This window comes from Vigna umbellata, chromosome 3 (genome assembly GCF_029865625.1).
Source record: "Vigna umbellata cultivar VRB3 chromosome 3, Vumbellata_1.0, whole genome shotgun sequence".
Classification (NCBI taxonomy): Eukaryota; Viridiplantae; Streptophyta; class Magnoliopsida; order Fabales; family Fabaceae; genus Vigna; species Vigna umbellata.
The window spans coordinates 36,753,273-36,772,428 of NC_142167.1; the positions used below are offsets into that span (position 1 = coordinate 36,753,273).

The 19,156-nt window shown below is 37.2% G+C and overlaps 1 protein-coding gene across 1 annotated transcript in view; it reads right to left on the reverse strand.

Moving 5' to 3' along the window:
- Window positions 1-16,735, reverse strand: part of LOC124836689 (vacuolar protein sorting-associated protein 36-like) — a 30,884-nt gene extending 14,149 nt beyond the window's left edge. The window contains exons 1-5 of the mRNA XM_047311863.2: window positions 15,964-16,735; window positions 14,264-14,467; window positions 5,890-5,983; window positions 5,735-5,792; window positions 4,930-4,999 (exon numbers count right to left, since the gene is read on the reverse strand). Coding sequence (XP_047167819.2) covers window positions 4,930-4,999; window positions 5,735-5,792; window positions 5,890-5,983; window positions 14,264-14,467; window positions 15,964-16,608 — 1,071 coding nt within the window. The 5' untranslated portion in view covers window positions 16,609-16,735. The remainder of the gene's footprint in view (window positions 1-4,929; window positions 5,000-5,734; window positions 5,793-5,889; window positions 5,984-14,263; window positions 14,468-15,963) is intronic.
- Window positions 16,736-19,156: the final 2,421 nt, after the last annotated feature.

Here is a 19,156-nt window from a genome sequence, read left to right on the forward strand (position 1 = left end):
CATCGTCGTCCAAAGATGAATGGGATAGTCAAGGCCGCTAATAAAAATATATCAAGAGGAATATACCTTCAGTTACCTCACATCGGTACGCATATCGACTGGGGCAATACCTTTTTCTTGGGCATATGGAACCGAAGCAGTACTACACTTTGAGGTAGAAATCTCATCCCTACAAGTGTTAATGGAAACCAGTTAGAAGAAGCAGATGGAGTTCAAAATCGGTTTGATCAGCTCAATCTCATTGAAAAAAGATTGACCACAACATGCCATGGCAAACTATACCAGCAAAGGGAATTCCAAGAAGGTGAATTGGTCCTAAAAAAGATTTTGCCAATACTAAAGGATCATAGGGGCAAGTGGACTGCAAATTATGAAGGTCCGTATGTAGTAAAGAAGACTTTTGGTGGTGGTGCACTTATTCTCACCAGAAAGGATGGAGAGGGGTTACCTTTGCCAGTTAATTTTGGCGCAGTAAAAAATTTTCTAATGATTCCATGATAGGGAATGCTTTTAAGGTGGAATTGACAATATTATATTATTCAATAAATTTTTTTTTTTCATCTCCTTCATAAGGTCGTTCTTAACTTTCAAAATCCCTCCCGAAAATAATAAGCATCACAGGCACATTCACAGGGTGCGAGCTTGTCCTTAAGGGATGTCGTGGATTTAAAACAAAACAGGAAATATAATGCCATCTTTGGGCTCAGCTAATTTTTCACCCATACATGCATGCATTCATCATAGTGTAGGTATCATCATAGGAAAAGCATGGCACACCATTCATCGCCAACAAGAATTTGTAATTTCAATAGAATACAGTTCAAGGAAAATACATCAGTGACAAAATTCAGAATTTTCAAACAAAAAAAGAGACCAGTTTCTATCCTGGCACCTAAGACCAGTTTCTATCCTGGTACCTAAGCCCAGTTTCTATCCTGGCACCAAAGACCAGTTTCTATCCTGGCACCGAAGACCAGTTTCTATCCTGGCACCAAAGACCAGTTTCTATCCTGGTACCTAAGCCCAGTTTCTATCCTGGCACCAAAGACCAGTTTCTATCATGGCACCGAAGACCAGTTTCTATCCTGGCACCAAAGACCAGTTTCTATCCTGGCACCTAAGACCAGTTTCTATCCTGGTACCTAAGACCAGTTTCTATCCTGGCACCAAAGACCAGTTTCTATCCTGGCACCAAAGACCAGTTTCTATCCTGGCACCTAAGACCAGTTTCTATCCTGGTACCTAAGACCAGTTTCTATCCTGGCACCAAAGACCAGTTTCTATCCTGGTACCTAAGACCAGTTTCTATCCTGGCACCAAAGACCAGTTTCTATCCTGGCACCAAAGACCAGTTTCTATCCTGGCACCAAAGACCAGTTTCTATCCTGGCACCTAAGACCAGTTTCTATCCTGGCACCTAAGACCAGTTTCTATCCTGGTACCTAAGCCCAGTTTCTATCCTGGCACCAAAGCCCAGTTTTCATCCTGGCACAAAAGGAGTTATATGAATTTTACGAGGTTTCTGCACTCACCATTTAATTTTACGAGGTTCCTGCCCTCATCATTCAAGTTATGCGAGGTTCCTACCCTCACCATTTAATTTTACGAGGTTCCTGCCCTCACCATTTAATTTTACGAGGTTCCTGCCCTCATCATTCAAGTTATACGAGGTTCCTGCCCTCACCATTTAATTTTACGAGGTTCCTGCCCTCACCATTTAATTTTACGAGGTTCGTGCGCCTCACCATCAAATTTTACGAGGTTCTTGCCCTCACCATTTAATTTTACGAGGTTCGTGCGCCTCACCATCAAGTTTTACGAGGTTCCTGCCCTCACCACTTAATTTTACGAGGTTCCTACGCCTCACCATCAAGTTATACGAACAAAGTTCATAGGGTATGACACACCCTCCACAAGTGTCACGGCTTTTTCAGCGAGCTCCACAAGGTTGCCACATGCTCTACCAGGTAAGCTTCGAGGTAACCTCTCTCCTTTTCTTTAGACCCGAACGAAATTAGCGTCTTTATCTTTATTTAGCTTTTACTGTGATAACACAAAAACTCTAAGGTTCATGTTATCCAGCAAAATCCAAATAAAGAGGGGCAGCTGTCAACACCCAATTTCGTCCGGGTAAGTAAATATTTAAAAAAAAAAAAAAAAATAAGATAATAATAATTAATGGTGGGTAAAAAGGGATAAAATAATGACTTTACTACAATATTTTTGAAATGTTAGTTTAATATGGTAATAATTTGAATTAATATTATGCTAATAATTATAAACAATAAATTAAAATAGTATATTAACATAATTTGTTGCATCAGTTGCTTTTAAAGAGGAAATTATGATTTTCTGACAATAATGATAATCAATGTTTTGAATATTATTTATTTTGTTTTCTGGCAACCATGCAATTTCTTTCCCTGTTTTGTTTTACTGTCAATTAATTCACAATTAAGGCAATATTTTCATAATATTACGATGTGTGTATATAAATACACACTCTGCCATAGAAGCAAGGGGACGAAAAAAAAAGGGAAAAAAGAAAAGAGAGAGGAGAAAGAATAGAGAGATAGTAAGGGTACTGGAGAGTATAGAGAAAAGTAAATTATCACGCTAGAGGAACTCTGCCAACAGAAATTACCAAGGAAGAATTAGAGAGTATTGAAAGCTGAAAAGGTACGTCATCTTCACATCCTCTTTTTTTTTTCTTTTTGTTGTAATTTGAAGGTTTTTCTAAAGGTTTTATTTTTTATATACAAATGACGTTCTTTTAAAAATCATGATTTTTGAAGTATAGATACGCGTCGACATATGGTCGGTTTCTTTCCTTTTTTTCCCACCGTTCTTAAAAATAAAAAATACAAAATCTTTAAAATAAAAAAAATATCAATCTTGTTAAACCAAATCTTTTTTCGTGTTCACTTTTCAAAAATCCAAATCAATCTATAATATTTTTTTTTTAACAAACTCACAAACCTTTTTCTAGATAAAGAACTACGTGATCCCTGATTGTCCATTAAATGGATGTACGTAGGACCAAGATCAATTCTTGTCGGGTTCATAAAACAAAAAATATATTTTTGTCTCTTAATAGTTTATTTATATCATTTTTTTTAGGGAAAATTAAACATTTAAAAAACCACTTCAATCTTTATACATTTAATTAAAGGTACTGCCTTTAGGCAGGCGTGATAGGGTGCTAACACCTTCCTTACGCGTAACCGATTCCCGAACCTGAAAATCTCTTTTCGCAGACCATGTCTTATTTTTTGGTTTTCCATAGTTTTTCCATAATAAATTATGGTGGCGACTCCACGAATCTTTTTCTCAAACCCGTTTGTTTTTCGGGTCGTCGTCCCGTCGCGATCCCGGTTGCGACACCTAGGTTCCTCCTTTATTAATACTAATTACTCCTTCCCAAAAGGGTCGAGAATAATAATAACTATTATTTATTATAATTATCTGGTAAGAATATATCTATTCTTATTTATTATATTTATGCGTATTTATTATAATTATCTGGTAAGAATATATCTATCCTTATTTATTATATTTATGCGTATTTATTATATTTATGCGTATTTTTTATATTTCCTTCTATAATATCCTTCTGTTGTCAGTTCGACGCTCGTCCTCGCTCAGGCCGCTCGTCCCTTGCTCGTTCAGCCCTTGTTGCTTCCACTCGCTCAGGACGCTCGTCCTCGCCCCTCGTTGCTTCCACTCGCTCAGGACGCTCGTCCTCGCCCCTCGTTGCTTCCACTCGCTCAGGACGCTCGTCCTCGCCTCTCGTTGCTTCCACTCGCTCAAGACGCTCGTCCTCGTCCCACTCGCTCAGCTCTCTTTCTCTTCCCCTTGTCGTTCGGCCATCAAGCTCCTCCCTTTCAACCGTTCGGCCATTGTCTTCTTCCGTACGGTCCCCTTCTCTCTCCCTCCTATATCTTCGTCTCTCATAAACTCGCCAGGTCCTAACAAAGGGAGATTAGTTGTAAGTGGAGGGTAGTTAGTGAATTCATTTGTTTTGATCAGGAACTTGTTAGTCCTGATAGGGGGAGGTTAAGCTATCTTCTTTCTGTAACCATTACCTGCATATTGAATAAAGGAGATTGTTTCAGTTCCACTATGGGCTGTGTGTGAGTTCAGAGGCGTGTTTTTCATAGGTTCTTGATAAAGAACCTCTCACAACCTCTCTTAATAACAAAGACCTTTAGACTAGACTGTCTGATTATAAATTCCTTAGCCACAAGTATTCCACTGATGAAGAATATAGTGTTTCTCAATATGATAGATTTTATATCTCTGTATATCCTTTTCATGTTTCATTTAAGTCAGAAAACTCCCCACTGTATTCAATCGCATTCTCCCCATTTCAGCATAACCACCTCTTCTTTCATTTCCCATTACTCCTACTTCATCTTTTTCAGCTTTCATTGACTACTACTTCTCCAATCTCCATATGCAAACAATATTCTGTTTCATCAGAATATTTAACCTATTAGCAGCCAATCAAGCATCACATTTGAATAACACCCTTTTAATAAAGGATATGATTACTAGATGAAGTTTATTTGCAGAAACCTCCTAGTTTTGAATCTGCTAATAAATATCCAGTTTTCAAGCCAGGCTGCTGTGATTCATGAAACTATGCTCTTTATGTTAAGTACTAAATGGCGTAGAAGAAAACCCAACCTCTTTGTGGGACTCACCCTACCTATAACAGTCAGTGAACAGGGAAGAATCTTAGTAAAAGTTTAAAGATATCACGGTTCATTACAAAAACACAGGTAGAATAAATACAAGCTATTCTACAACAATACACAAACTTCATCTCACAATTTCACAATTTGTACAAGGATGACTTTTGCAGGTAAATAACAATAAAAAACCAAAAAACAGTCAACCACGGAAGGAAAGATGAAACGAACTTACCTCCTCATCACTATGAGACTTAGTTTGTATTACCATGACTCCACTATCGAACTTTCGCAGAACCACCTGGCTGAAACAATAGAATAACATAATCAATGCATGGAAATACAACAACCAAAACGGGTATTGCATTGAAGTATTAAAAAGGGTAGAATCCTAACAAGTTGGTTAACATCAAGATCTTACCACAATGCAGGAAGAGGGGTGCACAATGTAAAATTGTTAATTGAAAGTAAGATTTTACAAAATTCATATAAATATGCTAATATGAGTACATAGACATGCATATTAGTACATATAACCTGAATTCATAATCAACATTCCATAAATGTCATGCACAATATTCATAAATCTTAACCATATCGCCACTTTAGTTCAGTACAGTGACCGAGCTAACATAGAAAAAGGTGGGTTGGGTTCAAACAATAAGGAGTAAAATTCCAAAACCAAAACCTGACCACTCCAAACAAAAAATAATCTAGAAAAAGCAAAACAGAGAAAAAATGGTGACCGGTGCAGGGAGCCATGGAGGGTGGCAGCTGACTCAAACAGAGTGAGAATACAGTGGCTAGGAGACGGTGCAGCTTCACATATCACTCTAACTTTTAAAGCAGGTACAATGTTAACTTTATAACAGGAATGAAAAATGAAACTTGGCAGCTTCAAATAATCTTAAAATCATAATTTTACCACTTGAATCACAATTTTACAACAATTTCACTCCAACTACAATTTAATTCCGATTTGAAAAGCCATGGAACAGAGTAACAAAAGTGATTTAAATAGAAGATAATGCCATACATACACATCAAACTTCTCCCACAGAGAACATGCTTGCAACAAATCATCGGGTGAGATCAATTCTGTTTAATATACAATCAAAACAAGGGGAGCATTAGTTCAAAAAATGTATTACTTGATAGAAAATTTCTAAGAGAACACAGAAGGAAGTACTGGAACCTGTGCCACGAGCCCGATTGAATAAGCAATATATATCAATAAGATTGATAATTCCCCCAGCTTTCTCAAGTGGAGTTTTAACAAAATCTGCCAACTAAGCATTAGCAAGGAGATTAGATTGCTTTAAACAACTATAAAACAAATAAAAGGAAATTAAAAAAGGCCATTTTATATTGGTTCTTTTATACAAGTGAGAAAATCTAAAAGAAAATTATATGAGCACAACCTGAAGGTGTTAAAAATATCAAAACCAACAACCCACATCCCCAGGAATGAGACTGAATGAGCTTTTTCTAGGTTATTGCACAACAAAGATGGAGTCAAAAGACCACTGTTGTGCAATCCAAAGAAACAGATACTGTTTGACAATCTTGTGCATGCATCAACATTTTAACCACAGCTTTTTGTACATGAAGCATATTGTTAGGATATTTATCCTATTTTATCATCATTATAGTGTGTCAAGGGTTACCCTATTTATCATGTATTTGTGTATCAATTTATTCTTATAAATAGAAGATTGTGAGAGGGATCAATTAAGCCCTCAAGAATTATTTCTTTTCAATCTTAAGTTGGTATCAGAGCGGGTCGATCCCGCTCTGGTTTCTGTCTCGTAATATATATCTGTCCGGCGCCACAGTTCTTCGTCGCCCGCCGCTGCCCGCCGCTGCCCGCCGTCGGCCACCGTCAACCGCCGGCCACCGTCGCCGCCGCCGGCCACCGTCCGGCCACCGTCGCCGCCGGCCACCGTCGTCCGTCGCCGGCCGCCGTTCACCGCCCGCCGTTGCCGGCCACCGGTCGTCCATCACTGTCACAGTTTCCTTCGTCTAAACCCTTAGGGTTTTCTTGTTCCTCGCTAGTACTATTTGTCTTCTTCAGAGATGGCGTCTGGCAGTACTCTTTCCTTCTCTGGAAGTCCATCAATTACCTCCGAGAAGCTAAATGGAAAAAATTATCTATCATGGTCTGCTGCGGTTGAAATGTGGTTCCTCGGCCAAGGGCATTATGACCACCTTGAGCGAGATGGAAGCCATGTGCCTATTGAAAAAGCTGCTCAGTGGAAACAAGCAGATTTCCAGTTGTGTACCCTGTTATGGCAATCAGTGGAACCCAAACTTCTTGTATCTTTGAGGGCTTTCAAAACTTGTCACTCCTTTTGGAAGAAAGCCCAAAACATTTATGCCAACGATATTCAACGTCTCTATGACACTACGAACAAGCTTGCATCTCTTAAAATGGCTGACCATGATATGGTGTCCTTCATGGCTGAAGCCCAATCTGCTGTCGAAGAACTTAGGATGTTTTTGGAAGTAGATCCATTAGAGGATATCAAAAAGAAACTAGACAAATTTTACATGGTGTTGATCCTTCGTGCCCTACATCCCGATTTTGATCATCTCAGAGATCAACTTCTAACTAGTCATGAGGTCCCCTCTATGGAAACATTGACCACTCGCCTTCTACGTGTCCCGGTATCTCAAACTCAAGAAGCGCATGAACTAGTGGAACCATCTGTCATGGTTGCCACACGAGGAAGAGGAAGACGTGGCACTAGAGGAGGAGGACGAGGAGGTCGGGGACGTACTCAATGCACATATTGTAAAAGGATGGGTCATACTCAAGAGAATTGCTACTCCTTACATGGTTTCCCTTCCAAAACCGCCAATATTTCGAAGACTGAAACTTCCACTTCGAAAACTGAAACCTCCACTTCTATGTTTTCTGAGGATGAATATCAAGAGTATTTAAGGTTAAAGTCTAACAGCTTGGCACAACCATCTCAATCTCCCAATACATCAACCGCCTGTGTTTCTCAATCTATGGAATGTCAAAATTCATGGGTAATTGACTCAGGTGCTTCTGATCACATTTCTGGTAATAGCTCTTTGTTCTCATCTATTTCCTTTCGAGAAAAACCTCATTTCATAACCCTTGCAAATGGATCTAAAACTTCTTCCAAAGGAGTCGGTCATGTTTCTTTGTCTCCCTCCCTCAATCTCAACTCAGTCCTTTTTGTCCCTAATTGTCCTTTTAATTTAATTTCCTTAAGCCAGTTGACTAAAATGTTAAATTGTTCAATAACCTTTGATCATAAATCTTTTGTTATACAGGAGCGTGGTTCGGGGAGACAGATTGGAGAAGGATATGAAGCTGGCGGATTATACCATTTTGGATCTCGTCCAAGGGTGTCTTGTGTTGCTGCTCCTAATCCTAAAGTGCTACATGATCGACTTGGTCATCCTCATTTGTCCAAATTAAAAAAGATGTGTCCTGAACTTAGTAGTCTCCAAACCTTAGAATGTGAGTCATGTCAATTAGGAAAACATGTTAGATCTTCCTTTCCTAAAAGGTCTCAATCAATATGTAATTCTAGTTTTTCCATCATCCATTCTGATATATGGGGACCTAGTCGTATCTCCTCCTTTGGTTTTAGATATTTTGTTACCTTTATTGATGAATATTCAAGATGTACTTGGGTTTATCTTATGAAAAATCGTTCTGAATTGTTAGCTATCTTTACATCCTTTTTGAATGAAATCAAGAATCAATTTGGTCAAGTAATCAAAATATTAAGAACTGATAATGCAAAAGAGTATTTCTCATCCTCCTTTTCTGCCATCTTGAGTTCCCATGGTATCTTACATCAGTCTACTTGTCCTCATACACCACAACAAAATGGTATAGCAGAACGAAAAAATAGACACTTGGTTGAAACTGCTCGTACCCTTTTGCTTGGTGCCCATATTCCTGTCCATCACTGGGGGGATGCCATCTTAACTGCATGTTATCTTATTAATAGGATGCCCTCCTCCTCTCTTGATAATAAAGTCCCTTTCTCCATTTTGTTTCCTAATGATCCTCTCTTTCATACATCTCCCCGAGTGTTTGGCTGTGTATGTTTTGTTCATGACATGTCTCCAGGTCTAGACAAACTCTCCGCTCGCGCTCTCAAATGTGTCTTCTTAGGCTATTCTCGACTTCAAAAAGGATATCGGTGTTACTCTCCTGAAACTAAGAAGTATTACATGTCTGCCAATGTCACATTCTTTGAACAGACTCCTTACTTCTCTCCATCTGTTCAGGATGTTTCTATCCTCCAGCAAGTCCTTCCTATTCCAATGGCTGAGTCGAATAGCTCCACTGTCTCTGTCATTCCAAGTCTTGATCACAATCCTTCTACACCTGTTTCTCCATATACTGAGATCATCCCACACAGGGCCTCAATGGATAGTCCACCTCCCCAAGACAATGGTGAATCTCCTACTTCAGATTCTTCTCCCTCGTCACCTCCTCCCACGCCTCCTGGTGCAAATGATTCAGCATGGCCTATTGCCCTCAGAAAAGGTACTCGTTCCACTCGGAACCCTCATCCCATTTATAATTTTCTAAGCTATCATCGATTGTCGCCCTCCTATTTTTCTCTTTTATCCTCAGTGTCCTCTGTTGTTATACCCAAGAATGTGAAAGAAGCACTTGATCATCCTGGATGGCGACAAGCTATGATTGCAGAAATGCAGGCTCTTGACCACAGTAATACTTGGGAGCTGGTGCCCCTTCCCCCAGGAAAAAAGGCGGTTGGTTGTCGATGGGTGTATGCAGTTAAAGTTGGCCCTGATGGTGAAATTGATCGGCTCAAAGCGCGGCTTGTTGCAAAAGGTTACACTCAGGTTTATGGTCTTGATTATTGTGACACTTTCTCTCCTGTTGCCAAGATGACTACTATTCGTCTCTTCTTTGCCATGGCAGCCATTCGTCACTGGCCACTTCATCAATTGGATATCAAGAATGCCTTCCTACATGGTGATCTTGAGGAAGAAGTTTATATGGAGCAACCTCCTGGGTTTGTTGCTCAGGGGGAGTCTGGTATGGTATGCAAATTGCATCGATCTCTATATGGCCTCAAGCAATCCCCACGTGCTTGGTTTGGAAAGTTTAGCTCCATTGTTCAAAAATTTGGGCTAAAACGCAGTGAAGCAGACCATTCAGTTTTTTATTGTCATTCTTCTCTCGGGAAATGTGTTTACTTAATAGTATATGTTGATGATATTGTCATTACAGGAAATGATGCTGTTGGAATATCTCAACTAAAAGAGTACTTGTGTAGACATTTTCAAACCAAGGATCTTGGAAGTCTCAAATACTTCTTAGGCATTGAAGTAGCGCAATCAAAAGATGGAGTTGTAATCTCCCAAAGGAAGTATGCTCTTGATATATTACAAGAAACAGGCATGATTGATTGTAGACCGGTAGACAGTCCCATGGACCCAAACCAGAAATTAAGGACAGAAGAAGGTGAATTATTCTCCGATCCAGAGAGGTATAGGAGGCTGGTTGGCAAACTGATTTATCTCACTATTACAAGGCCAGATCTATCCTTTGCAGTTGGAGTGGTTAGTCAGTTCATGCAGGCTCCATGTGTTGACCATTGGAATGCTCTCATTCGCATTCTAAGGTATGTAAAGAAGGCTCCCGGGCAAGGATTGTTATATGAAGATAAAGGAAGCATTCATGTATCTGGGTATTGTGATGCAGATTGGGCAGGTTCACCTATTGATAGACGGTCTACAACAGGATATTGTGTTTTTCTGGGAGGAAACATTATTTCATGGAAAAGTAAGAAACAGAATGTAGTAGCTCGATCAACCGCAGAAGCCGAGTATAGGGCAATGGCATCATTAACATGTGAACTTATATGGGTGAAACAATTCCTTCAAGAGCTTAAATTTTGTGACATCCATACTATGAAGATGTATTGCGACAATCAAGCTGCTCTCCACATTGCATCAAATCCAGTGTTTCACGAGAGGACTAAACATATAGAAATTGATTGTCATTTTGTTCGTGAAAAGTTGTTGACCAAAGAAATATGTACTGAGTTTATTGGGTCAAACGATCAACTCGCAGATGTATTGACTAAGTCATTAAGGGGTCCTCGGATTGAGTTTATTTGTTCCAAGCTTGGTACATACAATTTGTATGCTCCAGCTTGAGGGGGAGTGTTAGGATATTTATCCTATTTTATCATCATTATAGTGTGTCAAGGGTTACCCTATTTATCATGTATTTGTGTATCAATTTATTCTTATAAATAGAAGATTGTGAGAGGGATCAATTAAGCCCTCAAGAATTATTTCTTTTCAATCTTAAGTCATATCTTCTGTTTTTCAATTAATCCAGGATATTCTAATCTTTGGTTCACTTTCAAAATGGTAATTTTTTCAATTACTGAACGACCTAAGTAACAAGAATAAAAATAGCAGGAATAAAATGCTTCACAGTAACAATAGGCTCCGCAATAATAATCCTTAATTGTGAACTGTTTAGATCAAGCCAACCTTTAAATGAGAGGAGAAAAAGACCAATAATAATAATAATTTAGAAGGAATAATATTCTACTTTATTGTATCAATTCCGAGATCATTGAACCTATAAAACATGAGTCTGCTGGTTACTTTAGGAAATATGAACATCTAATTCTAAGGAGCCAAATCCCTGTGATGATAGGACTGTTTCTTAATATGACTGGGATAGCATCAATAGCTGAGATACGACTGGGATAAAGAACAAAATTACATCAAGGATGAAATATAAAACTCACTAAAATACACAATGAGCAGTACAGTTTTGACACTCTCACTCAAGTTGGTGACTAAGTGTTTTCCATTCCCAACTTGGATATAATTCTTTCAAAGTTAATGAAGTTCAGCCCTTTGGTGAGTATGTCTACAAATTAACTGAGTGGACAAGTATTCAGTGTAAATCAAACCACTGTCTAGCTTTTCCTTGATAAAATGTATGTCCACTTCGATATCTTTAGTTTAATCATGCTGCACCAAGTTGTGGGACTATAATAATTGCAGATATATTGTCACAATATAATCCCATGGGTTCATCCCACTTTATCTTCAAATCTTCCAATATAATCTTTAGCCATAAAAGTCCACATATTCTTTGGACCATTGCTTGAAATTTTGCTTCAGCAACTACACTTTGATTTTTGCATTTCCAAATCACTAGGTTTTTCATGTAATTTCCAACACTTCTCCCTTGTGTGATGTGGCTTGTTATAGTAGGTACACTAGACCTCATGTTTTTTCTCCAAATTGGGAACCCAATTTTTCCTCTGGTTAATAATCGTGATTTGTCCACCTTCAGCCATCATTGCAGAGTTTTCACTAGTTGGGATCTCCAACATCAATCCTCTCCTACTTTCTTCATTTTGGATAATAGCTACCACTTCAATAAGCCCTGGGACTTTCTCTTTTCCTAGATTTGGATTTGGACCTTGTTGAATATAGTGAAAACTATGTATGTGATTAATCTCTCTTGTGTTGAATATACACATAAGGTCTTCTATTTATAATAGAAGAAATATGGGCTAAGTCCAAACTACAAGTAAGAAATAATAACAAACTAACTAAAGATAAAAGATAAAGAAAAGATAAAGATAATATATCTAACACTCCCCCTCAAGCCGGTGCATACAAATAGTATATACCAAGCTTGTTACTAATATAATCCATAAAGACTTAGTGAAAATATCTTCTTCTGCACTCAAATGACACCAAATTGCTAATAATTTGCAAAAGACGACATAGAAAACGAAATATCAACCCAAAAGACTCCCCTGAGCAATAAATCTGGGTGGTTGCTCCATGTAAAACTCTTCTTGCAAATCGCTGTTGAGAAATGCATTGTTGATATCCAATGGATGGAGAAATCATTGTTGGAGATCCATCACAGCAATAAATAAACTAACAAAAGTCATCTTTTCCATGAGAGAAAAAAGCATATATGGACGGGTCAAATGCAATGGTGACAAAAGGGAGGTCAGAAGAGACGACAGTAGAAGAAGCCATGGATGAACAAAATAGCAAACCCATAAAAATTCAAGATTCTCCAATGAAGGCACCTAAAAAAGGAAAGAGAGCAACCTCGATGATCTGAATAGCTACCTGAGGAGATGGGATGGTAGACGATAGCGCCACTGGCAGCAGTAGATGGCGCTGCCGCCGCTAGCAGCGGCAGGTGTAGTGGCAGAGGCAACATAAATGTTTTCCTCAAAAGAACCTTAGGCTCTAGATACCATGTTGAATATAGTGAAAACAATGTATGTGATTAATGCTTTCCACTCAAACCAACTCCCAAATCCACTCCCGAAAACAAACACATCCATACTGATTTAAGAAAAAATGTAGGTATCACTGATTTCTAGAACCATCAAATTCCACAACCATGCCATTGTCATGGAGAATTCTTCATCACATGATTTGAACATGGCATCAATTTCATTTTGGGGAATTATGAATCAGGTGATTGACGATTGCTTTTCCTTTAAAGATGGTTCTAATGAGTTGAAACCATTCGAGAAAACTCTTTCTATTTAACCGATAAGCAGAATGAGCATTATACAATTTTCTAGCAGTCTAGGATGTGTCACAGTTTCCAGACCATGATTCATGATCTCAACTATCACAGATGGGTGTGATCTAGGTAGGGTGGATTGCGCAACAATGAAGGCTGCAATAAGGCTCAAGGTCATTCAGCGATGAAGGCTAAGGTACAAGGTTGAACAACAATGAAGGCTAAGGTGGAAGGTTTCCCAGCAATGAAGGCTAAGGTGCAAGGTTGTGCTGCAATGAAGTCTGCGTCTGACAAAGGCTACCAAAGACTACAAGCACTGATAATAACATCTCAAATTTAGAATGAACATTCTACAATTCTCCAGCAGTCTAAAATCTGTCACAGTTTCCAGACTGTGATTCATGATCTCAACCGTCACAAATGGGTGTGAACAAGGTAGGGTGGATTGCCCAGCAACAAAGGATGCAATAAGGCTCAAGGTCATGCAGTAATCAAGGCTAAGACACAAGGTTGCACAATAATGAAGGCAAAGGCACAAGGTTGCCCATCAATGAAGGCTAAGGTGCAAGGTTGTGCAGCAATGAAGGCTTCATGCAAGGGTTTACATACATTCAGAGGCCACCAAAGATTAGGAGCACTAGTATCATCCCAAATTTAGAAGGAAAAATATTCTACTTTTTTGTATCAATTATTAGGTCATTGGACCTTCACATACATGAATGAGCCTTACTGGTTATTTTAGAAAATATGGACAGCAAATTCTAAAGAGACAAATTCTTGTGATTATGGGATTGTTTCTAAATAAATAAAACTAGTATTACTAGCGAGATATGGTTGTGATAAAGAATAAAATTACATCAAGGATAAAATAAAAAGTTCTTAAAATAGACAATGAGCAACACAGTTTTGACAAATAATATAATTATCTCTCTTAAAATGTCTTACAAATTGCATTATCTTTCTATTACTATGAAAACAACACATGGTTGAGGAGGAGTAATTAGAGAACCTGACGAGAAAGTTGTTGATGATACAAAGCACCTGCAGACTCTTTGGTAACTGGGGATATAATACCAACACTCAATAACCAATCTTGCATCTCTTCCTTTGAACCCATCTCTTCATCGTTAGTTGCATTGGCTTGAGAATTTGAGCCGGACAAAAGTTTTAGCCTCATTTTCTCTGCTAGCATCACCATCTCTTTAGCCTTACTCTGCAAATCCAACATCAACCCAAAATTTGAACACCTTTATCTTAATACAAACTACACAAAACCAGATCAAGAATTCCAGTCTAAGGACTTTCTGATGAAACTATAATTGTAACAATCAAGTACTAGAAACTGAATTGATGACTGTTTGTACAAGCACATGGGTAAAGTTCAGCGCACAATTTCACATACAAAACTAAGAGAAGAAATAATACATTTATTGGATCATCAATCATTTTCCGTAGTGGTCCTTCCTCAATCTAATTGAGTGATGTTTCCCATTTTAACCAAGTCTAAAAGGAGAAGGAAACACATTTTCAGCAAATTATGATGAACTAGCAAATTCCAGACCAAATCCTATTAACCCATAATTACAGGTTACAGATCCCACAAATTAACTACATTTTCTGGAAAGCACAATTCAACCTATTTGTGCTAACCTCTTTCAACCGAAAAGCTCAAAGCAAATAATCTATTCGAAACAGTTTTAGTGATGCACACCTAACATAAAAGTTATGTCTTGGAATAATTTTTTATCTCCACACTCATAAATCCTAACTCGCATCGTGAGTTAAAAGTCATCACTAACACTTCACAATACCCAAATACCATTGCTAAAAATACACAAGCAATTACCTATCCAATTTCTGATAATATTTTCACATAATCAGAGTAGACACAAATAAACAAATTGACATCGCATATGATTATCACCAGATAAGTTATAAAGCCGTTCACAACACTTTAAGAAGAAGGAATTCCTAAGATACCATTGCTAAAACTCAAAACAACCCTTGTTTTTTCCAACAAGAAAAAAATTATCTACCAAATAATACTTTCAGACAATAAGAGTACGCACAAAACAAACCAGATACATTATCTGAACATGAAATAATTGACATCATACATAATTATCTCTATCTCCTCCTATAAACATTCAAAAATGTAACTGACTCCTTTAAAGTGAACAAGTCGTTGTATAGGGTAAAGTAAGTAATATCAACCATTGACTCTCTAAAGTAACAACTTGCTATAAAGGGTAAAGTAAGTAAACCAACTGTTGATTAGAAAATCAATAGTCAATGATACCGAGACATGTATAACAAATCATATATCTCAGTCGTTAGTGAAAAAAAAAATCAACACTTAATGTTATGTATACATGCATAACAAATCAAAAAGGTGTTTGAATATTAATCATTTGGTTTCACATCACCAACCACTAATGTTAAACCTTGGTGATCAGTTGATCATGGGCTCGAAAGCCTCTTTGCATATGCAAGGAGAGGCTGTATACAATGACTCTTCCCATACCTTGTCATAGCCATGAGCCTTCTGGCACAAGGATGTAACCCGGTATTTTCTCGTCAACAAATTCACCCTCACACGATGAGCCAAATCTCTCAAAAAAATACTCTCTAAAATCAAAGGGGGAAACATGCTGCACTCAAATTGTACCAAATAAAAAGAGAAGACGATTTTGCAAACACATTACATACCATGAGAGCATTCAAATCCTGAAAAGCCTCCTGCAAGCTTCTATCAGTACTCTCCCACATTTCCTGCTCCTTTCTCAGTATTCCGGACACTCCTACCATCCTCACCGTCCCGTCACTCGAATAAATTCCTCCTGATGACGATGTCGTAGCCGTTTCCGCCGTCGCCGCCGCCGCATTACTAGACCCACTACCTGCCTCCTCCCACGCTCTGGCGCGCCAATTTTCCCAAAACTTGGCCAGAAACGCGTCGCAGTCCCCCTTCCCCCTCACCACCACAGTCACCACCACCGATCGCGATCCCACCGCCTCGACACGCCCCTCCGGCGAAAGTGACACTTGGAACCGGACCCGCGGCGAGGAGAACACTGAACGGAGGGACTTCTTGACGGAGAAAATGTGGGAGATGGCGGCGAGGGGGACTGCGCCGGCTGCTCCACCGCCTGAGGCTGCGGAATCCGGGAGCCAGAGGAGGCGGTAGGTGGTGAGGATTAGAAGGCCGGATTTGAGGTGGGGGAAGGAAGTGCTGGGCTCGTCTTCGCAGAGAAGATCAACACCGGAGAGGAAGAAGCACTCGATTTCGTTCGGTTCGAGCACCGGCCGGCCACTTCCGGTGATATTGACCGGCGGCAAGCAGTTTCCGGCCATCGGCGAGTGGCGAGGCTCGACGTGGCTGTGAAAGTGGCAGCTTTAGTTCCAGTGGAGAATAGATTACACTTGGAATCACAGACTACAAATTGTGAAGTTTTTTTCTAAGTTATTCTTCTCGCATACAAACTTCTTCAACTTCTTACAATATTTGCAAAAAGAAAAACCAACGAAAAGCAAATTGTCAAAATTAAAACGAAAATCAAACAAAAAGAACTACATCATTTAATTTAAAAAACATTATTATAATTATAATAGTTATTATTATTAGATTTCTCTTATTGTTTAATTTTATTATTAATTATTAGGTTAAATGTTAATTCTTGAATATTGAAAAAAAAAGACTATGAAAAATATATTATGTCTTCCATAATCTTAAGAAACAAATAAATTCTGCCATTAAGTTTTTATTTAACATTATTAAAAATATTTATTTTTATGTTATTGGTGTGCATTATAAAAAACTTATTTCGTTATTTTTATATATTATTTTTTTATGATGAAATATTTAATTCTGTTGATGATTAATTTTCATAAAAAATATAGTTATTTACTCTTTTTCAATCAATATTACTAATTAGAACGTTGACCATTTGAATTGTTATAAAAATAAAGATGAAGTGATGAAAATAATAAATTCAAAATCTACATATTCAAATTGAGTGTATAATTATGGATCTAAAAGAATTAAAATATTGTAATATAGGTATTCTTAATATCTAAGCCTAAGATAAAAGTTTAACTAAAAATACTATTTTTTTATGGAAAATTTTGTAAGCTAAGGACCATGTCGATGTGGAGTAATTCGTTATAGATTCCTAAAAGTATTACTCCTTTAAAGGTTCATGTCCATGACAACTTTTATTTTATTTACATTGATATAGTAGTTCCACTTTTTTCTTTGAGACTACTTCACTCATCCATTGCATCTTTACTTGGTCTGTGTGTAGAATTGCTTATTTGCTTGAATGTTTTGAAATTTTATAATCTAGTTTAAAGTATATTTTGAATAGTTATTTGTGGAATGGTACGTCAATTTCATGTTGGATTTTTTATTTTAAAGCAATACACTCTTTTGTATTTAATTAATTTTCACATAAATGATTATTTTTCATTTGTATTCTTATGAATTGTGATTAAAAGAAGTTGATGATTTCGAATCCTCGTGGAGTTGAGTTAGTTTCTATATAAAATGTTTGTGTTTATGTTTAAAATGCAGTAAGGTATTATTTTTTTCCATATATATGTCAATTATAGGTAAGTAGTATAAGAGTTTTCATATGCCTAGATGATGTTTTCATGTCTTCTATAAAAAAAAGTAAAGTATAACATTTTATTATCAAATCTTACCAGAAAAACTAGATTTAAGGGCTCTATATAGGATGATTCTAATACAATTGGTTGAGTTGAAAAAACAAATAAAAAAAAATTACCTAAGAAATAGTTGATTCTATGATAAAATGTTAGCTCTACAAACTGAGTTTAAATAGAGTTTAAAATAGTCAAAAATAACTTTTTCAGCAAACATTGGTAAAAGGTTATATGATAGTTTTAAAATAAGTTTGCAACAATTTTCACTAAGATTTAAAGAATGATCAATAGTACAAAACACTCACATCATAGATAAAAATAGGGAAAATATTGGTTTATAATAATGGGTTATTAACTAATATCTTCATGAGATAAAACACCAAATACATAACAAATCTTCTCTAAGCTAAAGTGTGCAAAATATTTTCAAGCTATATTGTTGATAGGGGAACAATGTGAATATTAAACTCAATCCCTTATGTGTTTGGTTTTTTATTATGACAACACATATATGTTTCCATCATAACAACAGACATGTTTCTTTATGTTTAAAGACATATATTGCCTAAACTGTTTGGGTTGCATAATTTATATAGTCATACATATGTTTACATCTGTTGTATGCATACTCATGTTTTCATATGTTAAAACCACTTGCACAAAGTAGATATGTATGAAGTAATCGATTACAGTGGTTATGTAATCAATTAAGTTAATCAGATAGCTAATGCTTAAATTGTGACAAACTACAAGTTTTAACCGATTACATTATATGTATAATCGATTAAAACTCGTGTCTTTGCCAACACCCGTTTGCTATCTGCTATGATGAGTTTTGAGAAGAAAAAGTTTTCAAAATCGTCTAAGTGTAATTCTTAACTGATTACATTGTTTACTTGATCGGTTAAGTCTGGTATTCTTTGAAATTGTTTTCTAGAGATGTTCTAACTGTCACAACGATCATATTTTCAAATAATCTGACTTACAGTTTATGTTCAATCGATTACATTAATTGCTTAATCAGTTAAATCTGTTTCAATGTAATTCTGGTGTAACTATGTTAAAAGTGTAACCGATTACATTACTTTTGTAATCAATTAAAAAGCGTCAAACATAAGAAAATCTGTATAATGATGCATTGCACTCTACATTAACAACTTTTGATCATTTGAACTTTTATATTTGGTATCAATGAGTCAAAAAAAGAACTACAGGTGCGCTGATTGCTCCAAGAATC